The 11,351-nt window shown below is 32.4% G+C and overlaps 1 protein-coding gene across 1 annotated transcript; it reads left to right on the top strand.

The window, feature by feature from the left end:
* Positions 1–976: 976 nt before the first annotated feature.
* LOC107609291 (Actin binding Calponin homology (CH) domain-containing protein) lies at positions 977–10,035 on the top strand. Its single transcript, XM_016311180.3, has 14 exons — positions 977–1,623; positions 1,720–1,890; positions 2,702–2,946; positions 3,036–3,207; positions 3,536–3,574; positions 3,656–3,724; positions 4,024–4,140; positions 4,673–4,884; positions 5,515–5,670; positions 5,858–6,057; positions 6,383–6,540; positions 7,110–7,206; positions 7,757–7,848; positions 9,650–10,035. Exons 1-14 carry the CDS (start codon positions 1,537–1,539, stop codon positions 9,827–9,829), a joined length of 1,995 nt encoding a protein of 664 aa, XP_016166666.1. The 5' UTR covers positions 977–1,536; the 3' UTR covers positions 9,830–10,035.
* The last annotated feature ends 1,316 nt before the right edge of the window (positions 10,036–11,351 follow it).

The raw sequence follows: 11,351 nt of genomic DNA, 5'->3' as shown, positions 1-11,351 counted from the left end.
AAATATCTCATCCTTCTAAATACTTTCAACCATCTTCAATATAAATTAAAAGAGAATTGGACTATAACTAAATATACTATATTTATTGCACTATAATCAGAAAATAAAATGGACAATTTGATACTTTGTTGATATATTCCACCCAATTGTCATGGATTTTGATCCTCTAAATTTTGAATTTTATTTTAGAGAATAAAATGTGATTTTCTACTATTTATTTCATAGGTGGGATCAAGAGAAAATATAAAAGAAAAAGCATTTAAAGATAAGAAATCACACTTTATCCTCTAAAATAAAAATTCAAAATTTAGAGAATCCAAATTCAACTATCATACTTTTAACTAAATGTGTTTTTAATAAAATATTCATTTCATAGTATGACTTTTTTCTAATTTTTTGTGGTAATAAATATTTTATTCAATAAATATATTTCATTAGTTAATATTTCAATTATATTACACAATATAAATAAATTGATTATTGATTTATTACAAAACAATTATTTCAATAAACTCAAAATATATACATTAAAAAATTATTAATTATTATTTATTAAATCAGTTGTGAATAGATGTTTTTTAATATATCAGAATAAAAATTATTGATTACAAATCTCAACTTAATATGGTTATTTAAACGGTGAACAATTTTTTTACAATATTAAAATATATAAAATCGTGCATTCCTTATTAAAAGGCTTGGTTACAAGGCTTTACTATCTCACATATGACTCCATCACAAATATTACTAGCCATTGTTAGGACAAACTCTGCCAAGTTTAGTCAAGCTGCTCCCTACACAAGGAAAGAAGAGTTAGGTATCGAATAACCATTCTACAAATGAGAATATCTTTATCTCTTTATGAAATAACATCTGTATGCTATAATCCACCAAAAATTTATGTTAAATATAATTTAGAACTTCAAAACTCCTCCTTTTTATATGGTTTTCTGTTTTTTTTTTATACCAGTTAATCAAGTCCCGTAATACAATAAATTAACAACTTCAACCATAACACTTGAGTTTTTGACATTACGAGAGTTTTTTATTTTTTTATTTTTTTGGTTCTTGAGATTACGAGAGCTTAAATGAATTAAAAAAAGACACGGGATTAAACTTTGAAAATAATGTCTTATTTCTCTAACGGCAACAAAGGGCCCCTCGCCAGTGTTACAAGGAACTTAGAAGTTAGGACTTAGTGTACAAGGACCTTCTTGCAATAATTTGAATTTTCTCTCTCTCCTAAACAACTTTGAAATATGACAGCTCTTCCCTGTCCCAAAGTGTTTGCTCTTCTTCTGCCTTCTTTTCTAACACACTCTCCTACCCGTTCCTACTTTTTAATAAGCTTAATGGATATTAAGAGAAATGGTAAAGGGAAAGCGAAAGCTAGTAAGAGAAAAAATAGATCAGATACATAGGCTGCTTTTTCTTCCGAGTTCTGATCTCTCATCGCCCCTATAATTCTTTTGCATTAGGAAGGATCATAAAACAGGAGAACCAAAAGAAACTAATTCAAATAAATAAATAAATAACATGTCTAGTCATTGGGGCATTCTTGTTTCAGATCCATGGCTCCAAAACCAGTTCACTCAGGTGGAGCTTCGCAGCTTAAAATCCCAAGTAAGTTTTCATGCTTTGTTGTAAATGTTTTGAGTATCGCTTTCTTCATCGCATCATTGATTATTTTCTAATGATTGTTTGTGGATGTGGGGGCAGTTTGTAAGCATGCGGAGGGAGAATGGGAGGCTTACTATTGGCGACTTAGCGTCCAAGATGTCAAGGATGAAAGTTGTGGGAGAAAATCTAAGTGAGGAAGAGAGAGCATCTTACCTCAACAATTTGTATCCCAACACTGACGATGATGTCGACTTTGAGTTGTTTCTCAAGGTATCTTCTTGTTATTATTGAACTGGATTCAGTGTAATCCTTTCAAGTATCAAATCCTTTATTTATTTATTTTTTATTAGAAGAACTATATCCACACAACAGATCGCGTTTTAGTTCTATCATTTTCCTGATCTCTTCCAATCTTTCATATCCGTTCATTTTCGTATGTCTCGGAATTGAGAGTCGGGACTCAGAAAATGTAAGAAATTAAAGAAACTGAACTCACATGAAAAATCAAAAAAATTTTTTAAAAACTATGATTGTCATTCTTTTAAAAAAAGATATTTTAATCTAATAGATAAATAAAAAATATTTTTATATTATTTTATCTAAATCTATTTGATAAATAAAAAAAGAAATATTTTTACATGAAATATTCAAACATTAAATTATTTTTATTTTTTCAAAAGATATTTTAAAACAATTACTTAAATAAGATCATTTATTAGAAGCTCGTCTTAGAGTTAGTTTGACTTTCAATGCACAAAGCTTCTAAAACTGGAGTTATAAATTGAAAACCGAAAATGCACCAACAAAAGAAAAGAAGAGAACTGTAACCATATTTACATGTTAGAATATAATACGCATTGAAAATAAATTACACTATATACGGTGGCTGATTTTAGTGGCTTATTTTGGTTTACAAATAGCATTTTTGATATATATATATATAAACACACATAGGATTACCGTGTAAAAACTTTATATGGTACATCAAAAATAACCTCAAATGAGGCTTAGTACACATTAGCATGGCTACGACAAAGTTTTATTTGAGTGATAACAGATGATAGTGTTATAATGATGGCAGGTTTACTTAAAACTACAAACTTTTGCAAGTTCAAGAACTGGAAGTACTGCGAAGAACTCCTCAGCATTCCTGAAGGCTGCTACCACCACATTACTTCACACAATAAGTGAATCTGAGAAGGCATCATATGTTGCACATATAAATAACTATCTTCTTGGAGGAGATGAGTTCCTCAAAAAATACCTTCCAATAGATCCTTCAACCAATGACCTCTTTGAAATTGCGAAAGATGGTGTTCTTCTTTGGTAGTATAAGCTTACTTTCTTCCGTATCTTACATTTTACTTTCTCTGGCAATGGCTTTGGTTGCTAATGCAAATTAACATTTGTTGCAGTAAGCTTATTAATGTGGCAGTTCCGGGGACGATTGATGAACGCACAATCAATACCAAAAGATTACTTAATCCATGGGAAAGAAATGAAAACCACACGCTTTGTCTCAACTCTGCTAAAGCAATAGGATGTACTGTAGTCAACATTGGCACTCAAGACTTAATTGAAGGAAGGGTATGTTTGAATTGTATACCTTTCCAGTTTTCACATATCAAGGTAGCATTATCACTGACATGTAATTTTTTGGAATAACTTAATAGATTATGTTCAAAATGAAAGCCTTTATTTTTCTTTGTCACAGATGTATTTAACTGGATTTAGTACATACTTGCTTGATTGTGTTTAATCATAGCTCAAGCTTCAAAGCAGCATCGTTTCAGCCAAATTATGAGCTCAAATGTTCAAATAAGAGGACTAGAAATTTCCTAAGAGAAATAATTCCATCTTCTGTTTTACTGTTGGGATATTCTTTCTATTCAACTTAATTTTTGTTTCGTTTCAGCGTCATCTGGTGCTTGGATTGATTTCGCAGATTATTAAGGTAAAATGATCACTAGAATGTTACTCATAACCTCTGATTTTTGAGATTCTTATTGGTGTCGGTGTGCTAACTGCTAAACAGATACAATTATTGGCAGACCTGAACCTAAAGAAAACTCCTCAGCTTGTGGAGCTGGTCGATGATAGTAAGGTAATACTCATGGTAGCGTCTATGGTGCCTATGGCGGTGACTATACACGTATTGTTAAAATTAAAGTCACACTTTTTTTTTACATCTTGGTAATACATTTTCTTTTAGTTTTTTAAATTAAAAAGCGTTGTTAAATAGTATAAAAGTGTTAACTTTAATTTTATGACATCGTAGCCACCATAATCATCATAACATAGACATCATAGACGACACCTACTTGCTTGGTTATCTTTATCTTTTCTATATTCATTCATTTGATGTATGTATCAATATAACCTTCAGAATTTTAAAATCAACAGGAAATGGAAGAGCTGATGAATCTTCCACCAGAAAAGATCTTGTTAAGGTGGATGAATTTCCATTTGAAGAAAGCAGGGTACAAGAAGATTGTCACAAATTTCTCCTCTGATGTTAAGGTAACTAGTAATTTTTGAAATCACAATCTAGTCATGCTTTCCTTTGGTTGGGATGCTTAAAAACTATTTTCTTGCACCATAAGTTTTAGCGTCACTGAAGTAGAATAAAATCTTATTCGTATACCAATTTGGGATTAGTTAAGGTGATAAATACTTTGGTACTTAACCAGTGGTCTTAGATTAGTAAAAGTGATAAAACATTTATCAAATCAAATCAAATCTCTATAATAACATCTATGACTTCTCTTAACTTTTATTGGTTAACATATGCCGTTCTTACATGTTAATAAAACACCATTAAACATTTATTTTGTTCTCCAGACGATATTAAATAGTAAAGAATGAAACATTTACGTTATAAATTATTTAATAAATAAGGATACTAACAATTATCAATTCATGATTTCTGGTTTCTTTATTAGGGTTCAAACAATAAAGCTATAGACATATTTGGTATGCTCATAAAACATTTAGGTGGAAATACAAAAGTTGTGTAATAGGCATTTGAACATATATTGATATTCCCTTGCAGGATGCTGAGGCATATGCTCATCTTCTAAATGTTCTTGCACCTGAATACACAAATCCTTCCACATTGGCAGTTAAAAATCCTTTCGAAAGAGCAAAGTTAGTGCTTGAACATGCAGATAAGATGGGTTGCAAACGATACTTGACTGCAAGAGATATAGTGGAAGGTTCCCCAAATCTTAACCTTGCCTTTGTTGCACATATTTTCCAGCACAGGTGATACTATTCTTTCTCTTAAGCGATATATCAGAAGTTCAAAATGCTTCAAATCTTATGTTGACCGGCTATATTGTCCATGACTCTCGTATTCTTCTGTTTGGCCTGTGACAGAGACACAGACATGTATTAGATCCATATCAAAATGGGCAAAATGTCTCCAACAAATTAAAATTTACTCAATTTTCTATTCACCTGTAAAATGGGGACAACAGTGACAAAGATAGACACAACTTTTATTTGTTTTGGTTTGATTGCCATTTTTTGTGTTAAGACACTTACCAAACATGGCTTACTAACTTACACTTTGCATTTGCTCCTGGAAACTTCCGAATTGTAAAGCCAAAGTTATGGTGTTTGTTCTTCAAGCTTAATTTCTTGGCACAATTAAACTCTAAACTTGTCACCCGAAGTTTAGCTGAACTATCAAATTTGATTACTTCACAAATAGGAATACAAACTTCTTTAAACATATTGCTATAGGCGCCCTTGCTCATCGTGTCGTTTAGTGTCTTTGTGCACCAATATTGAATATGAACTTGATTGCCAAAGTATATTATTTTTCTAGAGTCTTCACCTTAACTATATATTCACGGTAACTGAATTATCTATCTTCTTAATATCTTATAGGAATGGACTTTCAACCCAAACAAGACAGAATTCGCTGCTTGAAGCACTGCCAGATGATACACAGGACTCAAGAGAAGAGAGAGCCTTTCGCCTCTGGATGAATAGCCTTGGCATTTCAACATACATCAACAATGTCTTTGAGGATGTCAGAAACGGGTGAGTTAGCACTAAAATTGGGTCTACAACTCATCCTTGAGTAAATGAGGTGTGAGTTAGCCCAGTGTTCAATATCACGTATCTACACATAACAGATAACACAAATGTTGTTGATTTCTCCCAAAACTTGCTTCATCTTCGTCTGAGATTTTAATCTCTTAAGCCGGAGGGTGCTGCTTATTTACAGGTGGGTACTCTTAGAGACTCTTGATAAGGTGTCACCTGGGATCGTTAATTGGAAGATTGCCAACAAGCCTCCTATTAAGATGCCATTTAAGAAAGTCGAGAACTGCAACCAAGTTGTGAAAATAGGGAAACAACTTAAGTTTTCGCTGGTAAACATTGCTGGTAATGACATTGTGCAGGGATATAAAAAATTAATACTAGGTACGTTGCTGATTTCTCAGTTGATTGATTAAACTCAAAACTTTGTATCTTGCATGGAATGAGAAACGGTAGAGACTGTATTACTATTTAGGGAAAAAAATTTCTTGTATAGTTTTTAATTGGAAAGAATGAGGAAAATGGAGCAGAATTATCTTACAGAAATTTTTTGTATCTTCTGTCACTATCCCACACTACTAATAAATAGAATAAAAAACTAATATTTTATTTCATTTATGTGTCCACTATATCAATTTCTATGTCTGTTTTTTCTATCCAAACACTAAATGTTTAAAGTCTAATAAAATATTATTAATCTTCTCTGTAGCTTATTTGTGGCAATTGATGCGATATAATATTCTACAACTTCTGAAGAACTTGAGATTTCACTCTTATGGGAAGGAAATTACTGATGCTGATATTCTACAATGGGCAAACATCAAAGTGAGCAGCTCCGGAAGTCAAAGGCAAATGGGTAGTTTTAAGGTACATGGAGTAAACTTGAAAATAGTCCTTCTTTTGTTTTCGATCCAGAAGATTAAGTACTAAGAAAGCCAACATAGACAACTCATAATCTTAACTTTTTGAGGCCTAAGATCAACGTTTTGAATATCGAACCGGACGTGAATAAGCTATCAATGGAAGCCCCTTTTTTACATGAATAATTTCTCTTCTTGAAGTTCATCCGATAGAAGGATTGGAATTAGTTATTTAAAAATTCCGTTCAGAACTTAGGCCTTGGACTTCATAAGAAAACCAGTTTTTGAAAAGCAATAAAGCATTAGATCCATACTAGTGCATTGATTGGCAGTCACAAGAAGACATATTGTTTTTTATTGATGAGTTTTTCAAAGGATTAGTTTTAATAATTTTTTGCAATCTGATGGATTGGCAGCACGGTTTAGGATTTAGGGTTTAAAATTAGAAAAATAATTTATACACCAAAACAACCCAATCACTTTAATTAATATGTGTTGCAAATAATTATCTTTAACTAATATATTTCTTTCATTTTAGGTAGTTATTCTGAGTGTTGTAATTAATTCTCATTTCAGGATAAAAGTTTATCGGATGGAATTTTTTTCCTTGAGCTTCTTAGTGCTGTACAGACCAGAGCTGTAAATTGGGGTCTCGTGACAAAAGGAGTCACCGGTATGTTTTCTTTTCCTTTTAACTCTCAACTTTTCAGTTTGCATTTTCCAAAAGCATGTTAATTACATGATTACCACATGATTTGTAGCAGATTTGATACTTCCATCGAGAATTCCGGATTTTCAAGGCATTCACACTTTTTAGGTAGAGAAAATTTAAGCGAAATCAGAAAAGTAAATTAAGTATGTAAAACATGAAATTGTAACAAATTAAATCGTAAAATTGTTAGACTTCAGTACAAATTTGGAAAATCAATTGACTTAGTTAAAATCATAATATTGGATGATTTTAAGAATTAGATTGAGATTTTAGCTACTATGTTTCTTCAAACCATTTTTTTTTTGGCGTGAAGTGTACGTACACACATCAATCTCCATACAAAATGAATGGTTAAAATGTTGACACCAACATCATGCATGGGTTTATGTATCATTAATTCATTATTCATATCTGCTCTTTCATTAGCAAACTTGTGTGCGTTTATTTTGAACAAAAATTTAGGGGAACATAATAGTCTCATACTTGGTGTACCCGTGTTTATCTTACACAGATCAGGAGAAAAAGATGAATGCCACCTACATCATCAGTATTGCAAGAAAGCTTGGATGTTCTATATTCCTGCTTCCTGAAGATATCACTGAGGTAGTTTGGAATCTATATTTTTATTACTACAATTCCACCAACCTCTTCATTTATCTTGAAAGGGGCAAATCTGGAATAAATTACCAAGGTCACATAATAAAACTAATCAGAGGAGATAAAAACAACAAAAATAAATAAGACTCAATTTGGTCATGAATTTTAACTTGATAATCAGTTTGGTTTTAATCCTAAACTTACGCAATTGGTTTTTTTGAGTTTTATAATCGTGAATATAAGATGTTCATCTCGTCATTAATCTATCTGACAGAATGTTTATGTGTGTAGTTAATTTTCACCGTGATAGTTTAAAATCTAGTTCAGATGATAATAAACGTGCTGAAATCAATTTAGCCCCATAAAAAACATTAATTTGGTCTCTTAAATTTTATATAAATAAAGATGAAAAATACTATTCATACACTAAATAATTTTGGCAGTTAACATTCATATAAAAATATAAGTATTACTAATTAATTATGTATTTAAATTATTTTTTAATTAATAAAAAATGCGTATTCAGTTTTAAGAAAATACTAGTGTCAAAACGTCCTTCATTATAAAGGATGTAGTTAAGAAAATACTAGTGTCAAAACTTGATTTATTATAAAGGATGTAGGCTTAATGAAATTGAATAAAAATTGTTAAATTTACTCCATTAAATGACCTTTAGTGCAATTTAATGCAATGTTATACGTTATCACTAATGACAAAAAGGTTGATTTATAGTTATAAAACTTAGATACAAAATTGAGCAAAGTTAAAATCTAGCAGCTAAATCAATTATGGGATAGAAATTAAGAGACTAAATTGAGACTTTTTTACTTTAAAAACATCATGTATGATCATGTTCGTTCTTGAAACAAGCATAAACTTGATCCTTTAAGAATAAAAAAGGTAAATGTGGTATAGAGGAAGAAATATGATTTTCTCTAAGAAATAAATTTATAGTTTTTAAATTTTTTAAAAAGAATGGAGATATTTTTAAATACTTAGATATATAATTATTTGTGTTGTTACATGACATATTAAGCTTTTGAGATGAATAATTTTATACATGATATTAGAGTTTTTATGACTTATTAGAATTAATTCTTGCTACCGAAAACAAGAATTTATCCTTTTATAAAAAAAAAAAGATGTACAAAATTTATCCTTAAAAAAAAAAGCTCTGATATGGAGAAACTTGTTAAATGTATTCATTTGTTTCCCTACCTTCATTACTAGTTATAAAACTAGACTTATCTAATTTAAAAAGGTCATGTAACAATATGATCTTTGATTATTATAAATTTGGTCCTTGAGATTTTATTCGATAATTAATTTAGTCTTTGAATATTCTGATTTTTTTTTTCCTTCGAAAATCAAATGAGTTCTTTCTATAAGTTTTTAATTTTTTTTTATATGAAAGTCGACGGTCTAGTTATTTTTTTGCCACATTCATTATAAACCGTTGTTCTCATATATATAACATTGGGAAATTCACTATTTCAAAAAAAAAATTGGGAAATTCACATTTGAAAATTCGCAAGAAATATTTTTGTTACTACGTATTTTTTTCCTTTTGACAGAAGATACTACGTTTCAAATATAAGAACTTATAGTCACCAAAAAAAAAAAATATAAGAACTTATTATTTAATTTCTATAAAAGAATCTTTTACATGATCGACAAAATAAATTGTTGAAACAAACCTCTTTATGGAAATGATAAAGGAGTAGTATTTGATAATGTGGTTTAGAATTAAATTTAAAGTTTATGTAATGCATAACCGTTGCCCCTTTAATTTTGTAAACATGTTCAGGTGAATCAAAAGATGATCCTTACATTAACAGCTAGTATAATGTACTGGTTCTTAAAGCACCCTAATGAAGAAAGAGCAGGCGGAAATTCAGACAGTGAGACTGGGAGTCAATTGGAGACTACATCAAATTCCACCGTGGATGACTCTGCTTCTGATTCATCAGCAGAAGACAATGTTTAGGGTACATGTAAATATAATGACCTTTTTGTGATAAATGATTGTTATATGATCCATAAAAATATAATATCAAAACCCAAGGTTTTTTTGGGGTCAGGAATGAAACCCAAGTTGATCAAAAGATCAATGACACTAGGAAAACTAATGTTGGAGAGTAAATTTTGGTACAGCAATTGTTGGAGGGAATCCAAATTTTTTTACGTCCTGCAGACTTTCTTTCGGTCGGAGGGGGAGGGGAGTATTGAGTTGTTAGTGGGTGTGTTTTCTACAAAATTCTAAAAATTAAATAAACAAAAAATATATTCTAATATAAATTTTATAAACATACAAAAAAATAATCAGTATAATTATATCTTAATTTTTAAATTTTTATTTGAAAAAATTGTGTTCTTTTATATCCTTTAATTATATATATACACACACGAGTTCACTCTTATAATCTCTTATATTTTGTATTATCTTTAAGCAAGGACGGATGTATGAATATCATTGTGGGGGCAACCGTCCCCACTACAATTTGAAAATTTTTTGAGTAATATATGATAATAATATTTAGGGATAAGTATGGTTTTGGTCCCAAAGGTTTTCAGCCAGAATCGAAATCGTCCCTCGTCTAATTTTCGATTTAGAATCATCCTTAACGTTTTTTTTTTCGTATTAAAATCGTCATTTTTATTTTTCTGGACAAAAATACTCTTACCACTACCAACACAATTACATCCTCCACCACCACCACCACCAACACCAACACCACCACCACAACCTCCACCAACACCACCACCAGCACCAGCACCACCACCAACACCACCACCAACGCCGCCGCCGTCCCCCACCCCCACCTACCCTTCCCCCCACCCCCACCCCGTCTCCCCTTCCCCCCACCCCCCATCCCCACCGCGCGTCCCCTCCCCTCCCGGTTCCCTTCCCCCCACCCCCACGTCCCCTCCCCCTCCCCGTCTTCCCTTCCCCCCACCCCCTACCTCCACCTCCACACAGAGAAGCAGAAACAGAAAATCAATCCACCTCCCACATTCACCTCCACCTCCACACAAAGAAGAAGAAACAAAAAATCAACAAATTCAAGCACAAATTTAACACAAGCAGAAACAGAAAGCAACAAATCAACAAATCAACACAACTAAATCAACAAATTCAACAGAGAAGCACAAAGCCAAATCAGAAATTCAAATAATCAGATGCAAAAGGCCAAGCAGGACCACTGGCAAACTTATTATCAGAACCCATAACAGCAAGAAGCTAAAGCGGTGAGGCGGCGAGGAGCAGTGGCGAGGCGGCGAGGAGCAGCGGCGACGGTGGCGCTGGCTTCCCTCAGCGGCTAGGCGGCAAGAAGCAGCAACGCGAGTCCTTCTCCCTCTTCGCGTCTCTCTCTGTCCGATCTATCTCCTCTAGCGTGGGTGGCTGGCGCGACGGTAAGGGTTGGGCAAAGAGATGAGGGCTGGGCGGTGAGGGCTGGGCGTAGCTGGCGGTGAGGCGCTGGGCACGGCAGTGAGGGCTGGGCGCGACG

This window comes from Arachis ipaensis, chromosome B7, assembly GCF_059453495.1.
Source record: "Arachis ipaensis isolate K30076 ecotype BB chromosome B7, ASM5945349v1, whole genome shotgun sequence".
Classification (NCBI taxonomy): domain Eukaryota; kingdom Viridiplantae; phylum Streptophyta; class Magnoliopsida; order Fabales; family Fabaceae; genus Arachis; species Arachis ipaensis.
The sequence above is the reverse complement of the archived record's forward strand: the minus strand, read 5'-3'. Positions and strand labels throughout refer to the sequence as shown.

Bases quoted from the DNA above. Each gene is read 5' to 3' on its own strand.
- LOC107609291 (XM_016311180.3), top strand. From the start codon at position 1,537: ATGTCTAGTCATTGGGGCATTCTTGTTTCAGATCCATGGCTCCAAAAC. The intron at 5,671-5,857 runs GTGAGTTAGCAC...GCTTATTTACAG, and splicing joins TTTGAGGATGTCAGAAACGG to GTGGGTACTCTTAGAGACTC. The intron at 6,541-7,109 runs GTACATGGAGTA...TTCTCATTTCAG, and splicing joins GGCAAATGGGTAGTTTTAAG to GATAAAAGTTTATCGGATGG.